This window comes from Octopus bimaculoides, chromosome 1 (assembly GCF_046866305.1).
Source record: "Octopus bimaculoides isolate indiv1 chromosome 1, ASM4686630v1, whole genome shotgun sequence".
NCBI classification, from domain to species: domain Eukaryota; kingdom Metazoa; phylum Mollusca; class Cephalopoda; order Octopoda; family Octopodidae; genus Octopus; species Octopus bimaculoides.
The window spans coordinates 94,795,470-94,813,164 of record NC_142928.1 but is presented as its reverse complement, the minus strand read 5'-3'; the positions used below and the strand labels follow the sequence as shown (position 1 = coordinate 94,813,164).

At 34.9% G+C, this 17,695-nt stretch overlaps 2 protein-coding genes across 7 annotated transcripts in view; one reads left to right on the top strand and one right to left on the bottom strand.

The window, feature by feature from the left end:
• LOC106875284 (F-box/WD repeat-containing protein 5) overlaps positions 1–8,338 on the top strand; it is a 39,480-nt gene extending 31,142 nt beyond the window's left edge. For all 6 annotated transcript variants that reach the window (XM_052968260.2, XM_052968263.2, XM_014923369.3 and 3 more), the window contains 2 exons: positions 3,101–3,313; positions 5,925–8,338. In XM_052968260.2, the coding sequence (XP_052824220.2) occupies positions 3,101–3,313; positions 5,925–6,204 (493 nt within the window). In that variant the 3' untranslated portion in view covers positions 6,205–8,338. The remainder of the gene's footprint in view (positions 1–3,100; positions 3,314–5,924) is intronic.
• Positions 8,339–13,673: 5,335 nt separating this feature from the next.
• LOC106875281 (uncharacterized) overlaps positions 13,674–17,695 on the bottom strand; it is a 35,963-nt gene continuing 31,941 nt past the window's right edge. Inside the window, exon 10 of the mRNA XM_014923366.3 lies at positions 13,674–13,975. Coding sequence (XP_014778852.1) covers positions 13,829–13,975 — 147 coding nt within the window. The 3' untranslated portion in view covers positions 13,674–13,828. The remainder of the gene's footprint in view (positions 13,976–17,695) is intronic.

The following is a 17,695-nucleotide window of genomic DNA, read 5'->3' as shown; positions in this document are numbered from 1 at the left end:
TTGTGAGGTTAAGGAGAAGCTTAAATGTAGAGTGTGTAGTCCTACCACCAGGGAGCAGAGTAGCAGCTATGCCCGAAGTTGCCACAGCTATTGCGATGCACTTTTGTAGCCTTACTTTTGCAAGAATGAGTCTAGTTACGAAAGTTTTTGCCTGTCCCGCCAGGAGTGTTAAGGAAGAAAACGCCACGTTTATGACCCTGGACTTGCTGGACGGCAATGTCATAGGTGTGCTTCTGGTCAGGTAGCAGCAGTGCCACATTGATCTGTACATATGTGGACAGTTTAGTAATGTCGTAAGATCTTTCCCAAACAATCTCAGAAGGGAGATCATTTGAGGTAGGCTTTGCGGCGGGGGGAAGCCTGTAAGTAGTCATTTCATCACTACCTAAAGCTAAAGTCTTCTTTTCAATCTCAATCAGCGCTAGGTTGTATATTGTATTGGTGAAACCTATGTTTAAAGTAGGGAATCGAAGCTGAGTGGCTTGCCTAAAGTCCTTGGATAGGTCATTCCTAAATTGAAGCCACAAAGAATATGGACTACTGGGTGCACAATCTGCAGCAAAAAGGTCATGATTAGTAGAGAGAGACACAGTTACTCCCACCGTTTACCCATGCTTTGCTACTCATTCAAGTCTTTCAGAACTTCAGAAAGTATGTTCAACCAGATCAAAATAAACTTTCGATGTTTTTGTGTAAAGATCACCTGCAAAAGAAAAGTTAATCAATAAAAGCCACAATTATCAGATATTGCATCATCAATTCTGGAGAATTCGCTAAAAAGTGCCATCTTCCTCTCTAAAAAACAAACATTGGGCTGTGTGCACAATGTTTTTTTTTATCATTGAACAAAACGAAAGGTGGTTTTGTAATCACCAGACAAAAGTTCATTTTTTGCAGTGACTGCATTTTTAATTCCAAAAAGATCATAACTGTTAGTTATTCCTGCTGTTTTCCCAAATGTTATTCCTCCCGCCATTTACCCGAACATTTTTTTGCAATTAATTTATACTCAAAACCTCCCCAGACACACAAGCAATGTGCGTGTGAAGTTTAAGAAAAATCAGTCAAGCCGTTTTGGCGCAAAACAAGGACATACCGACACACACACACACACACACACACACACATTTTCAGTTTTAATATGTAAGATTATGACAGGCTTCTGTATATTTTTTGTACACTGAATTTCACTCTCAAATATTGGCTAATGTGGGTCCATTGTAGTAAAATTAAACTGATACATTGTGGAGGGGACACTCAAGTCCTAAAAACACCCACTTCTAATGCCAGTGGTATGATGAAATGCACCCACTCCATACTAACAGACAAAATTCTCTGTAAGAAATAACAAAACTCTTCTGCTATTTGTGGAGTGTCCTTGCTTGATATGCAGAAAAGTTGTAGGTAAGTATTCTCTGCTGCATACCCAATGAAATTTGTGGATCACAGGCAGGTTGACAAAGAAGAGGAACTTTGTATGTAGTGGAGGTATAAGAGTAATTAGCAGTAAAAGCACCTAGGAAGTAAACTCTTTCAAATATCTGGAAGGTTCCCTAAAAGCAGTTGATAGTTTCTTTTACTTGAATGGAAGCAGGTGTTCCAAAAGCATAGTAGCCAGAGTTAGAACTGCATGAAAAGGTTCAGGGAGCTATTATAACAAAGCTGGCAATAAAGAAATTCTTTATCCTGGTGAAAGATTGTATGCTGCTTGTATATGAAGTGCATGCAATATTACATGTTTGGGAAACTTGAGACTTGAATGTGGAGGGTGTGCAAAGGGTACTCTACAAAAGGCAATGTTTGTGTTTATGTAGAATCTCTCTGTCTCTCTCTTTTTTCCCCTCAATTGACTTTCAGCAACAATGATTTCTAGTTACTCTGGCTCAAAGTCTCCCTGTTATGCAACATAATAATGACACTATAAATGTGGCGTGAAATGTTAATCAAATACTTAATTCAATCTGTTACTTCTCTGTCTTAGGTCTCTTAGAGCAAAACTAACCAGTAACATAGTTTTCTGGTGATTTAACATCTCACATGGGCAAATTATATATAATCCCCAGTTTATGAAATAAACCTGCATTTTGTGAGGTTTTGATGCAGTCACAAGTAAATTGCTGGTGAAATGGATTTGTTTAAATTTTAAAAAGGGTGATACAATTGAGAACATTGATATTAATGGGAATACTTAACAAAGAAAAACCTTATTAAAATACAGCAGTTTCAGTATGATTAAATTCTGATGAGAAGCACCATTTTAGTTGTCCTCTTACTGGTTGAAAACTATAACACCATCCTGTCATTTCCATTATAACATCTTTTGTTTATTTTTGCTTTTGTCAGTATTACAGTTTATTTTTTACCATCATTTTATTGGCCTCATTATTTCATCATCTTAAGACAGCAAGCTGGCGGAATCATTAGCATACTGGACGAAATGCTTTGCAGTATTTTGACCATCGCTATGTTCTGAGTTCAAATTCTGCCAAGGTCGACTTTGCCTTTCATCCTTTCAGGGTTGATAAATTAAGTGCCACTTATGTACTGGGATCGATGTAATTGACTTAACCCCTCCTCAAAATTTTCAGGCCTTGTGCCTATAGTAGAAAGGATTATTTTATCATCTTTGAATTATCAATTTCATTGTATTGCTATATTCCATATTCAACATGTTACTGTCTTCATGTCATGGTGTTTCACTACTATCATATCACTGCTATTTTATTTTTTTTTTGTACTAAAATCAAAATCCTCTTAAGCCATGACAAAGCTTATAACATCAAATTACCTCAGATGGAATAGAAAAAAGATTTTGGCTCAAGGCTATAACTAAACTAACTCTTCTATTAATGTATGCACATTTTTCTTGCCCATATAAACCACCAAGTCACTCAATTTTCAGTTAGTTTGGTATTCCCCTACGTGATCATTCTCTAATCTCATTTGCCTGGTGATGGGGCAGGGGTTATGTAGTGTCCGAGTTCACCACAGTACTAGCTCTTAACTCTTTGGTTGACAGGCCAACACTTCATCTACTCAGTTTTCACAATTGCATGCTAAATGGTTTTATAAAATTTTAATTTCTCTTTCATTGTTTTAGATATCTTTATGTAAACAGCCGGCCCTGGCCTAAAAATTGTAGCATTGAAAATCCACTAACACCACCTCCCATTGCCCAGGAGATTGATATCCATGTGATAGACTTGGTCCACATGAAGGAAATGGGCACCATGCACAGGTCCCATAAAGCATACACTCCAAATGATGAGTGTTTCTTTATTTTCCTTGATGTCTGTGATGAATTTGTTGCGAGGTAAGTAAAGTATCAAACTTGAACCTGTTTTAAAACTTTTTTTTTTTTTCCTATAACAAACACCACTGTGTTGTAATAGTGCTGCATGTGACTGCTGACTGACCAGTGTTATCAATTAACATTCTTTTCTTTTCTACTCTAGGCACAAGGCCTGGAATTTTTGGGGAGGTGGTGGGGGCAGTCAATTAGATTGACTCCAGTATGCAACTGGTACTTAATTCATCGACCCCGAAAGGAGGAAAGGCAAAGATGACTTTGGTGGAATTTGAACTCAGAACGTGTAGACAGACGAAATATCGCTAAGCTTGTCACCCGGCATGCTAATGTTTCTGCCAGCTCATCACCTTTGTATTAACATTAAGCCATGTCTCTACTGAAGAGATTTCTTTAGAATTGTTGGGATGGGTAATTGACAATTCAAAACTGTAAACTATTTGATTATAAAGCAGGAATATTATGTGCATACTAGTCTGTGTAGGTAGCAATATGTCTCTCCTTAGGACTTACTTCCTTGCAATAACAATAAGTGGTGAAGAGATTTAAACACTCTGCCAGCACATCTTTACGGTTACTAATTCCTTTATTAAAGAACATTTTCTAATTGAGAAAGACATTTAATTTCAGACTTACATTGCTTTTATGAATGTAGACCTTTAAAACATTCTCTGTTGTAGAAATGGCAACTTATTCTCCTTTAAAATGTACAAAGACACAATTGCTACAAATCAAACAAACATTCATCCTTCTCTATGTATGATGAGACACTAAAACCCTCAAAAAGCTGCTCCAAATTTTAGGCATTACAATCTCTAATGATACTCCATGACAACCCCATTATTATCATCATTGTTTAATGCCCATTTTCCATGCTGTCATGGGTTGGACAGTTTGACGGGCACTGGCCAGCCAGGAAGGTATCCAAACTGCAGTTGTCCATCTTGACATGGTTTCTACAGCTGGATGCCCTTTGTAACACCAACCACTTTACAGAGTGTGCTGGGTGTTGCTTACATGCCATCGGCATGAGTGCATCTTATGTGACACTGGCACCTGCAAGGGACATGCCTGCATGTATATATGGTTGACCACGAACTTTACTTAGCTTGATGCGTCTTAAGTACAGCAAATCACCACAACTCTCGGTTCCCTCATATATATATTATTACCAGAGCTGCATTCTAAAGATAAAGCTGCTGCTTCAGAGCTAAAACTAGTTCATCCCAGGTCAGTTGCTGAAGTGTGATCCATGTTATTGTTATTGTTCACATATCAAGGAAACCATTTTATGCTACATATTTCCAAAACATGAATGAGACTGTATTAACACCTTTAAAGGCATTACAAGTGTTAGTCTTACAGTCTCTGATGCTCTCTCAAAACACTTATACACACACACTCATATATGTACTGGTGCGGCTGTGTGGTAAGAAACTTGCTTCTCAACCACATGGTTTTGGGTTCAGTCCCACTGTGTGGCACCTTGAGCAAGTGACTTCTCTAGCCTTGGGCCAACCAAAGCCTTGTGAGTGGATTTGGTTGATGGAAGCTGAAAGAAGTCTGTTGTGTGTGTGTGTGTGTATATATATATACTTGGAGGCACAATGGCCCAGTAGTTAGTGCAGCGGACTTGCAGTCATAGGATCGTGGTTTCGATTCCCAGACTGGGCATTGTGTTTCTTGAGCGAAAACACCTAAAGCTCCACGAGGCTCTGGCAGGGGATGGTGGCGAACCCTTCTGTACTCTTTCACCACAACTTTCTCTCACTCTTACTTCCTGTTTCTGTTGTGCCTGTAATTCAAAGGGTCAGCCTTGTCACACTGTGTCACGCTGAATATCCCCGAGAACTACGTTAAGGGTACACGTGTCTGTGGAGTGCTCAGCCACTTGCACGTTAATTTCACGAGCAGGCTGTTCCGTTGATCGGATGAACTGGAACCCTCGACGTCGTAAGCGACGGAGTGCCAACAATATATATATATATATATATATATATATATATATATATATATATATATATATATTTATATTTGTGTGCTTGTGTTTATCCCATGCCACCATTGCTTGACAACTGATTTTGGTGTGTTTATGTCCTCGTAACCTAGCAGTTTTCAGTAAAAGAGACTGATAGAATAAGCACTAGGCTTACAAAGAATAGGTCCTGGGGTTGATTTCTTTGACTAAAAAACCCTTTAAGGCGGCACTGCAGTACCGTATAGAAGAGAAGCCCATTGCATTTGTGAGTGTGTTCATGGTGAAAAGAAAAAAGAAAGTTGTTAGAGTTTTTAAAATTTAAGTTATAAATTTTGTGGATGTCATCAGGATTTATAAACTTACAAGAGAGCATAAAATGATCCTCTTTTTTTTTTTTTTTTTTTTGAACTGTGGATCTTGAAGCACAAAGCTATAACTGATAGCATGTACTTATTTGGTTGAGAAACCCTTTTGGAAGAGAAAAAGTCAAGCAGCCTTTGAGATCCACTGTTTCAAGAATTAGGTTATAAATGTTTATATTTTTGATGTTATTAACATTTATAAACAATGTAACTTTATTTTTAATCAATTTTTGTTTCTTGATTTATTGAATTTTATTTGTTCATTTTATACTTTCAGTGGTGCTGAGGACAAATTTGGTTATTTATGGGATAGGCACTATGGTGTTTGCCTCCAAAAGTTCCCACACAAAGATGTAGTGAACTCTGTTGCATTTCATCCTAAAAACCCTGAGATGTTAGTAACTGTTAGTGATGACTACACTGTAAAAATCTGGCGTTCTCGTCATTTGGAAAAGCTTTGTAAACAGGAAAGAGCTAGCAATAACAAGGACCAAATAACACCAGAGTTTGAATGTAATCTAACACAGACTGAACAGTTGAATTCAGAACCACATTGACCCTAGCAGTCAAAGTCATACACACAATGGCAGAAAGACAAGCAGAAACAGAAAAGCTTAAGGCATAAACATTTACAATGATATTCGTTTATTTTAATCTCAGCTTGGCTGTATTTTTGCTGGTACAATAGTTTGTTTCAAACATTCCTGCTTTATTTAAACTTAATGTATCTCAATTGTTAAAGAGCCTACCAATTCAATCAAATTTTTTTTCACATTGCGAAATGGAAATCCAACATATTTTCATGATAGTATGTTTAGATAGACATCCGATTGATACAGTGTGTGTGTGTGTGTATGTGTGTATATCTACATACACACACACACACACACACACACACACACACATATATATTCACACAAATACATACATGTGTATATATTTAATTTCCATGTATACGCTGACTTCCTTTTGTTTTGTAAATTAACAATGTCAGTGATCAGAAATTTGCTTTCTTACAATGGAGTAAACAATTTTCTCTCTGATTCACATTTCAGTGTGAGCTTTTTATTTAACATAATGACTTTTTAAATGGAGACATAAAACTTTGTTTTTCTTTTAATACAATCTGAAAATCCTTGTAAACAATGTTTTTCTGTGTAGTGCGTCAAATAAGAGAAACAACATTACTAATTAGTCGGCCTATAATTACATTTGTAATTTTGTACTTTTGAGACATACATTTTCCTCTTTTAGAAGTGCAGAACTGCTTTACGCGAAAAATAATCATAAATTTGACATTAAGAAGCTTTGCCTTTCATCCTTGTGGTGGATGGGAATAAATAAGTACAGGTCATATACTGTGTTGATGGTAATCAACTATATTCTTCTTTTCTATAATTTGTAATCCATTGTCAGTATTAGAAATCAGTTTTGTTCTATTTGGGCTTACTGCTTATAACTATTATTTTCTTTGAAAGAAAGATAAAATATTAATGCTGTTGTTACACCTCAGCTCTTGTAATGCAGTTAATTTAATTTTTTGATTTTATTGCATTATAAGGTTTGTTTTTGATTGTATGTATTTTTAACTTTACTTTTCCTCTATGAAGAAGAGTATTTTATTTATTTACTGATAAACTATAGCTTCTATATTAGTTATGCCAGTTAGCAGCATCAGTAGGGCAACAGACAAAATACTTTGAAGCTATGTCTCTTTATGCTACGAGTTCAAATTCCCACCAGGGTTAGTCACGTCTTTCATCTTTTTGGAACCAGTAAAATAAGTTTTAGTCAAGAACTGAGGCTGTTCCAATTGCACATAGTCTCCCTCCAAAATGTTTGGCCTTGTGCTTACCTTAGAAATCCTATATATAAGTAATATGGTTGAAACTTTTATTGATTTTTATTCAGTGTCCCCACATTTATCAGAAAACAACTTAGAAGACACATAGAAGAATATTAATAAGCTACTATAGTCTGTAACAGTTACTAAAACTAACTTATTTACCAGCTATTGTGCTTAATTATATAATATAATAGTTCTACCTTCTTCAATATGACATTGGGTTGTGTTCTATACATTGTTAGATTTTGGTTTGTAATTCTTTTTTTTTTAATTATTCATGGTGTTCTTATCATTGAATAATAATGAACTTAAGTTTCCTTTGCAGAAACACGTTTTGACCCACAGACTTCTTGATTAGTTATTCAAGACATTCTAATCTTTGAAAATATTTTCGTTTCGCTCTTGCAACTTTTCTTTTATGTTTTTTTTTTTGTTTTTTGTTTTTTAATGAAAATGTTCCAAAAAAAAAAAAGAATTTTGTACCATGATCAATAACTACAACCACCACCATAATAACAACAGCAGCAAAAAAAAAAAAATAATAATTGAATTCAAGTCACTATGATGAACTTTTTACAAACTCAGGATCTTACTTACATAGACATTTTCCAAATTACCATGGAAGAATTTTCATTTGTATACATTGTACTGCAAATTAAAGCTCTATGAGTATGGTTTAAATGAATAATCATAAAAGTTGCATCGTCTGAATGTTATGAGAGGAAAGAAAAACTTTACCTTTGTTTATGAAATTTTATTTGTTCAAATATCTGCTGCCAGCTTGTAAGAAAAGGTGGTCTGCAGTAAAAAGTAAAGTAAAGACATCTTTTTTTTTTTTCTTTTAACCTTTTTTTAAAGACTTATTTATTTATTTATTGTCACTGACTCTAGATTCATCTTATTTTCTTCTGACTTCTTTCATGTTTAAAAAAATATTTTCAGATTAACATGGAAATAATATTAATCTGGGAGTATTTTCTACTTTATTTTGATACAGAAAAAAGAAGTTTAATTTCAGTTTATTATTTTGTGGGTATAAAGCAGGGGTCAGCAAAGTGGTCAGTCCTGAGGGTCCATGTGGTTGTCCAAGAAGTCGATAAACACATGAAATGATTTTAAGCATTAGGGGTGCTGAATCATTAGTGAACTGAATCTGAAAGGCTTAAAACTCATTATTTCCAACCAAATATTGATACAATAACTAGTATACACTAAATACATATTTCACATTAAATATTCTAGCTATATCAGTATAATATGACTGAATTTTTATTGTTCTTTATCAATTTCGTTAAGTGTTTTTATTAAATTTCTTTAAATATTTCTTATTTAAAAGCAGTAACACCACAAAAGAAATGAGAAATTGTTTTAAATCAAAGCTTTTATCCATTAAACTGTTTGTCGATTTTAGAAATTTACATGATGGGGAGTCAATAAGTTATCAATGGTTCTATGAAGGGATCAAAGAAATAAGACTTTTGCCGACCCCTGGTATAAAGGCTCTACATTGAAATTTCCAAAATGAAACAAAGTTATTTTCATAAACTGAAATAGGGCAAAAAATTAACAGTGTACTCAATTCAAGAAAGTCTAATTAAAAAGTTGAACATTTTATTTAATTCAAGTATCTATTTTTATTTAATATCAAAGGTCAAATTTGTTCTTGTATATGCTTCTTTCATATACAAGAATGTTCATTTTATATAATATTCACTGAAATAAGGCATTTTCTTTCTAGATTTATGATTAGGAAGAAGAATGTTCTTTCTCTTAGTTTTATGAAAAAGAATTATTCAAGCACTGATAAAATTGTCTTATATCATTTAGTGCCATCTGTCTATGTTCTGAATACAAGTTCTGCTGGGTTCAACTTTGTTTTGATAAAGACTGGCACCCATGGACACTAAACTCGGCTTTCAGAAAGCAACATTTGGGTAAAGAAAACATCAAATTTTGAATGCATTTTCTTACCCTGTTTTTGTTTTTTTTCTCTCCAATGCTCTTTTACTCTGTTATGTATGCTGATATGCTGATTTGTCATAATCATGTCCTACATATCCAGCAAGCACATCTACTTTGCTCAAATTAAGGCAGCAAATTAATGTCTTTTTATTACCAGCAAACAGAACAAGGTCACTTTTGCCTTTTCTCTTTTTGGTAGGGTCAATAAATATACAATCAGTCCCTGGCAGTAAGATTGATTGAATTGCTAGTTTTGGACAATATGTCTAACAATGTCACTTCTGTCTGCATTCTGAGTTCAAATCCCATCTCTTGTCACTGGAAGAGAAAACAAAATGCAACACAGTGACACTACTGTTGGTAGTTGCAACCAAGAAATAGTATAAGCAATGGAAAAAGTGACGGAAACATTGTTTCCTTGGTTCTATCTGAAGATTGGTTGTGATAGGATTGCTCATTGATGCTGCCATCACTAACTGATCATTCCATCATACACAGAAACATATTAGACGGAAAAATAAATGCTGTATGTACTGATTATCACAGTGTATATCACAGTGACCAGCTATGAAGAGTAACAAATGATCTCATAAACTGATGTAATATAAAAACTATTAACTGAGCTAAAGTATTTGATCAGTCACCTCTGCTATAGAATTGTTCAAATGTAGCCAAAAGGTGCAAGTCAAAAAATTAACATACATTTGTGTCTCCATGTGATTTGCTGACCAGTTATTCCCTAACTTCAATTCCCAGACTGGGCTTTGTATTGTGTTCTCAAGCAAGACACTTTATTTCACGTTGCTCCAGTTCACTCATCTGTTGAAATGAGTTGCAAAGCCATTGTTATATCAGCCTTTGCCTTTCCCTTGGATAACATCAATGGCATAGAGAGGGGAGGCTGGTATGTATGAGCAACTGCTAGTCTTCCATAAACAACCTTGTTTTGGAGGAGTTAACTTTCTAGGTGCTATCCATGGTTCATTCATGACCAAAGGCAGTCTTTACCCTTTTATTCCCCCATTGTATGCCATCCAGGAATAAAATCGAAATTGATCTGTTTTGTGTCATAACTTGAAACCAATTTTATCATATAGGTTTAAGGATGGCTGCTGTATTGTTGAGAAGTGCACCTCCCAACTACATCATTTCAGGTTCCCTCCTGCTACTCACCCAACCTATGCAAGTATGAAAACAAAATGGATGGAAAACAAATGAACTCTCAGATCAAGTCTCCCTGTCCTTCATCAAAAGTTGATAATACAAATATTGGAGTCAGTTAAATTGATTAACTTCTCAAAAATCTGTGCCTATAATATTGTTCTTGCATATCTCTTTGTTATAGTTTTTGTAGTGGAATCTGCCACAATTCCAATGATTGGTTTCTTTGTTTCTCTCTCCATCGGGGTTAAAAATATATTTTGAAATATTTCATTCAAAATAACATAAATATTTCCAAAATATAAAACATGGCAGCAATTTTGACAGCAAACCAACGAGAGCAGTGAAAGGGAGGTTGTCGCTGAAGGCTTCCTCTTCTGTGAAAACGATTTCTCCACCCTGATATCATCCATTGAAGAAAGGAAGAATGACAGTAGCTATAGCAGCAACATTCTACTGAGCAACAACAAAAGTGATGAGAGTACCAAGAGTATTATAAAGAAAAGTAACACTGAAAGTTTGGCTGTGTGAGAAGAAGCTTGCTTCCCAACCACATGGTTCTAAGTTCAGTCCTACTGCACAGCGCTTGGGCAAGTGTTTTCTACTATAGCCTTAGGCTGACCAAAACCTTGTGAGTGAATTTGGTAGACAAAAACAAAACCCATTGTATATATAAATACATATACATATATATAGCATGTGTCTGTGTTTGGCCTCCACTACCTCTTTACATCCCATAACTAAGCGGTTTGACAAAAGAGACTAATACAATAAGTATCGGGCTTAATACATTTTTTTTAAAAAGTACTGGGTCAATTCACTCAACTAAAAATTCTTCAAGGCAGTACCCCAGCATGGCCACAGTCTAATGACTGAAACAAGAAAAAGAATAAAAAATCAAATTGACTTGCCATAGTAATAGTGGTAGTCAATAAAATTCCTAGTATTAGTAACAACAGTTCTGCCACTGCTATTTCCACTAATGTTCCATAATTGAATGAAGAAGTGTCTTTCATAATTGCTGTTTAAGTATAGATTCATTAGCAAATACAGAAGACAAAAGTTGTTTTAAGGGCTCAACCTGTTTGCATTACCAGAAGCAGAGAAAGAAAATATATGAAGAAGGATCCTGAACTGTGTGTCATTTTGGGTTTTTATCCTTTAAGAGCTGATAAATACCAATAACACTATCAGCTCTTAAGAAATCCTCCAAAATTTCCTCCTCACGTCTATATTTATAGTGAAGTTCTGCAGGTTCATGTAATCTTGTGTATTCTCATCAAAAATGGAGATGATTATCAGCATTTTTCAGTGGATAGCTTAAAAACTGTGTGAATTCTTTCTACATAAAACCATTGGTAGCATTGGAATTTTACAAATAAAGATCAAATCAACTTGTATTCCATTTCTACAAAAACTTACCTTGTACCTATGAGAGTTGGCTGAAAAGTTCATAGGCTGGCCAGGATACTCTCATGGAGTGTGACCAAATGTGGTTTATTTTTCAACACAGTCCCCCTTGCAGTCCATATACTTCTTTCACTGGTGTTGCAGTGCTTGGATTCCATTGGTGAAGAAGCTTTCATCTTGTCAAGAAAGTCATCAACAGTAGATGTAACATCATCATACCTATGATACTGCTTTCCAGTCCAGTGTTTTTTCATGTTGGGAAACAGATGGGGTCAAATCAGGAGAATAGGGAGAGTGATCAACCGGTTCAAAGCAAAAGTCACACACAACAACCACCGAAACCAAGGACATGTGGGCTGGAGCATTATCCTCATGAAACAAAACCCCTTTCGTCAGTTTTCTGGGGTGTTTGGTTTTGATAGCCATTCATAGCTACCTCAGCAAGGTGGTACAGTACTCTCCATTGACGGTGTGGCCCTTTTGAAGAAGGTCCATAAACACAATGCTTTTTGCATCCTCCAAAACTGAGGTCATTGTCTTCCCTGCAGGTGAAATGACCGTGGCCTTTTTTGGAGCAGGTGAGGAGGGATAATTTCACTGCATAGATTGTCTCTTTGCCACTTGCTCAAGTGATGAAGCCAAAACTCATCCTGGCTTAGGAAACATTCAAAGAAAAAAGCTGGATTTGCCTTAAACAATGTCAGATTTTCTCATGATATGATCTGCCTGGTGCACTTTAGACCAGGTGTCAGATGACATAGCACCCACCAAGCAGAAACCTTCAACATGCCAAGTTCATTATGCAGAGTATTCTGGACTATACCACAGGATATGTTACTAACATTGGCTATTTGATTTTACAGTCAGTTGTTTTTGTCATCCATGTGGTGAACATGATCAATGTTTTCCTGAAGGAGTGTCCAGACGTTGGGTCATCTTCAAGAAGCTCTGTTCCCCTCCTAAATCCAGCTGCTACTTTTGTACTGTTTATAAAGCCGGAGTGTCATCCCCTAATGTAGCAACCATTTCAGCATGAATGCCATTGGGGGCTAAACCCTTTTTCTGCAGGTACTTTATAATGCCAAATTTTGTCCAATCCAAGGGAAATCACTACTAGCTACCTTTGAAGTCTTCTCTGAACAGTCAATTCACAGCTGCTACTTTTGTACTGTTTATAAAGCCGGAGTGTCATCCCCTAATGTAGCAACCATTTCAGCATGAATGCCATTGGGGGCTAAACCCTTTTTCTGCAGGTACTTTATAATGCCAAATTTTGTCCAATCCAAGGGAAATCACTACTAGCTACCTTTGAAGTCTTCTCTGAACAGTCAATTCACCAGGAAAGAATCAACAGTTATAAATAAGGAGAGATGAAATTAATGCATGCAAGATTTCACAGCTCTAGTACAACTCCTTCATAATCAGCCTCTGAACTTTTCAGCCCACCCTTGTGTGTGTGTGTATATATATATATATATATATAGAGAGAGAGAGAGAGAGAAAGACTTTTTAGCCCATCGTTGTACTCCCTCAAAAAAGCATGGATTAAGGTTAGAAATCCAGGTATTTATTAAAAAGGTTTCTAAAACAATTTCAAACGCTTATTGTAATGAGTAGCATTTATTTTAAACACTCAACAACAGTAAGTTCAAAATTCAAAATTTACTTTATTCCATAACTGAAATTATATTATGAGCAAATAACTAAAGTGATAAAACCTAAAATCTGATATAAAAAAAAAATTTCTACACGACTAATATATTCTTGTACTTCAGTAACAGAAAAAAGCCCACTCTCCTGGACTAAATCAATTTTCTGGATTTTAAAAAATCTCTAGGTCTTAAGCTGAAGGAACTACCTGTTGACTCTGGTTTTTTAGTTACTTCATTTTCTATGAATTTGGTACTAGGAAAAGCTTGCCATAATATTTCATCATTGAAGAATAAAGTCTGAAAAATATTACAGTTAAATAATAAAAAGTAATTTTGTTTTTCTCTACATTTTAACTGTTTTTAGATGCATTAAGCTTCCCATCAATGAATATGCACTTGTATTTCTTAAACCAACTAACAAAATTTGTGCACCATAAAGTAATACTTTTAATAAAATATTTGGCAAAATATATTCAAAAAATAAAGTTAACTTTCATAAAATTCTTTAAAACTAAGTCCTGAACTAAGATATTTGGTCTACATAAACAAAGCATAAGTCAATATTTTATCAAAATCCTGATCTTAAGTTAAATGTGACATTGATTCTTTTTTGTGATATATTCAAGTGTCTGCATCAGCAGATTTTATGGAATTATTTTGATTTTTTTTTTTTAAGAATTATCTTGAAAAATAGTAATAACTCTTGAAGTGGAAAAATTGACTAGAGCATCATTCATTCAAACACACAAAAACACACAGACAAAATGGGCTTCTTTCAGTGTCCATCAAATAAAACCACTAACAAGGTTTGCCTAAGGTGCCATACACACACACACACATATAGTTTGTGTATATATATATATATATATATATATATATATATATATACACACACACACATATGTATACATATATATATGTATACACACTCGCACGTGTGTGTGTATACATACATGTATATATATATATATATATATATATATAGGAAAGAAATATAAATCATTTATATCTTCATATCGCCTACACGTTTTGATGGATGCATCAAAAACACATCTGTGTGTGTGTGTGTGTGTATATATATATATCTGACTGGCTCCTGTAGGATTTTCGAGCGAGATCGTTGCCAGTGCCCCTGGACTGGCTTGTGCGGGTGGCACATAAAAGACACCATATCGAGCGTGGCCGTTTTCGTGCGGGTGACACGTAAAAGCACCCACTACACTCTCTGAGTGGTTGGCGTTAGGAAGGGCATCCAGCTGTAGAAACTCTGCCAAATCAGACTGGAGCCTGGTGTTGCCATCCGGTTTCACCAGTCCTCAGTCAAATCGTCCAACCCATGCTAGCATGGAAAGCAGACGTTAAACGATGATGATGATGATGATGATATATGTTGTTGTTGGCACTCCATCACTTACGACGTCGAGGGTTCCAGTTGATCCGATCAACGGAACAGCCTGCTTGTGAAATTAACGTGCAAGTGGCTGAGCACTCCACAGACACGTGTACCCTTAACGTAGTTCTCGGGGAGATTCAGCATGACACAGTGTGACAAGGCTGACCCTTTGAATTACAGGCACAACAGAAAGTAAGAGTGAGAGAAAGTTGTGGTGAAAGAGTACAGCAGGGTTCGCCACCATCCCCTGCCGGAGCCTCGTGGAGTTTTAGGTGTTTTCACTCAATAAACACTCACAACGCCCAGTCTGGGAATCGAAAGCGCGATCCTATGACCGCGAGTCCGCTGCCCTAACCACTGGGCCATTGCGCCTCCACATATAAATATGGGTTTGTGTATGCATGTATGTGCATATATATGTATATATCAATATGTGTGTGTATTTATATGTATATATATATATATATATAATATTAGTAAAAAATATATATGTTTAAGTAAGAACATGTGTGTATGTGTGCGTGTTTGCATATACATGTATATACGTCACATTTTCTGGGGTTTCACAGATCTGTTAAAAAGTCTATTTGATGAGTACTGTTCTTTATATCCTCCCTAAAGAAATTGATGCATAGTTGACCATTATTCATCTTGTCGGATGTATTTTGGATGCATCCATTGAAACATGTAGGAGATATGAAGATACAAATGATTTAATAACATCTTGAACGTTTGTCTCCTGTTTCTATTTTTCCTATTTCCCCCTAAATATGTCTTGCTTGTCCCCGGATTCAAATCCCATACAAGTGTGTCCATTGCTTAACGGTATTTCATCTGTCTTTTCATTCTGAGTTCAAATTCTACTGAGGTCGACTTTACCTTTCGTATATTTTATTTTTTTAAGTATTTAATAAAGTTATTTTTAATATACTATCGAAATAGGGTAAGTTTAACTTTTATTATTAATTTCCTCTTTCAGCTTTAATTAACTTGCTTTCTGCTTTTTTGCTTTTCCTTTTAAGTTTTTTTCCTTTTCTTTCTAGTTAATTATTTAATCAGGCTAGTTCATTAATGTGTTATATGCTTCAGATATGTGCATCTAAATTTATTGGAGCAGGAATGTAGTCATTTTTGGCTGTGTCTCTGAGGGAAGACCTGAAGGCATGTAGCAAGGCTGTCCAGAAAAGGCATTGGTTAAAAGTGCTTATATTCTAAATTTACTTTTAAAATTTCAAAATTAATTAAAGGGATTTTTCATAAACCAAATTTATATTAGTGAGATGTAGGTAATTTTAACTTGTGTATATCTGATATGCTTTTATAATTGCTGTTGTATTGTATAATTATTGAAACATCTAGATTAGCAGCAGTTGGTGGTAAAAGCACCAACTCAAAATATAGGTTTTGGGGTCTTGTTTGTAACTTTTGGTGAACCATGGTGCAACCAACAAGATGGTAAAATTCCCTGCCATTAATTTGGTGTGGATGGGTAATATCAAATAATTCAATCACAACATATATTTAAATTAAACAAGAAAAAAATTGAAATAATATTATCACTTACATGGAAAGTTTGAAATATTATATTTTAGTATTTTATAAGGTAAAATCTTAAATTATCAATTGACACATTATTAATTATCTTATAACAGCAATGCCTGGAAAAATCATGGATAACATGGAAAAATGTGAGCATGAAAAGTAGTATTCTTAAGATTATAAACCTGGAAAAGTATAGGACAAGTTATTACACCTGGAAAAGTATAGGACAAGCTATTACTTCAAGTAAAGCAAAGAATAAGAAACTTTTTACTGAAAATATTGCGGCTAAAATTAAAATTTGAATATTAAAATTTTTTTATTATAGTTTACAAATAACATTATACTTATTTAAGTAGAATTTAGTTAATTTACTACCTTAAATACAGAAAAAAGTGATTATTTAGACAAACTTACAAATTAGCTGAACAGTTTTGTACAATAAATTTAAAAGATGAGAACTACAAAGAGTGATAAATTAGAAGAACTGGCATTCTTTGCTGCAATATTTTAAGTAAAAAGTTTCTTATTCTTTACTTTACTAGAAGTAATAACTTGTCCTATGCTTTTCCAGGTGTAATAACTTGTCCTATACCTAGGTTTATCTTTGGCTAGGTGTTTCTCCTGCAGCTAGATAATGTTATTCAATAAAGTGTGGAGTGCTCAGCCACTTGCACGTGAATTTCACGAGCAGGCTGTTTCGTTGATTGGATTCACTGGAATTCTTGTTGTCATAACTGATGGAGTGCCGGAGTGCCATAGTATATATATATATATATATATATGTACATACATATATATATATGTACGTGTATGCATATATACAGGGTGCAAAAGATATTTGAGGATAAATTTAAGTTTATAAAAAACAGATACTAATTTTATTTATCAGAAAGTGCTATGAGGATAAAAATAAACCTTTTCTATAATGTTATTCAATAAAGCTACCTTCAGCTTCAACAACTGCTTCTATATGAAATCAGAATCATCTACATGCTTGAATAAAGTGGTCCTGGTTCATTTTGGACATTATTCTGACTATGGCAGCTTTCAAAGAATCTTTGGTGTTATGGCCATGTTCACTG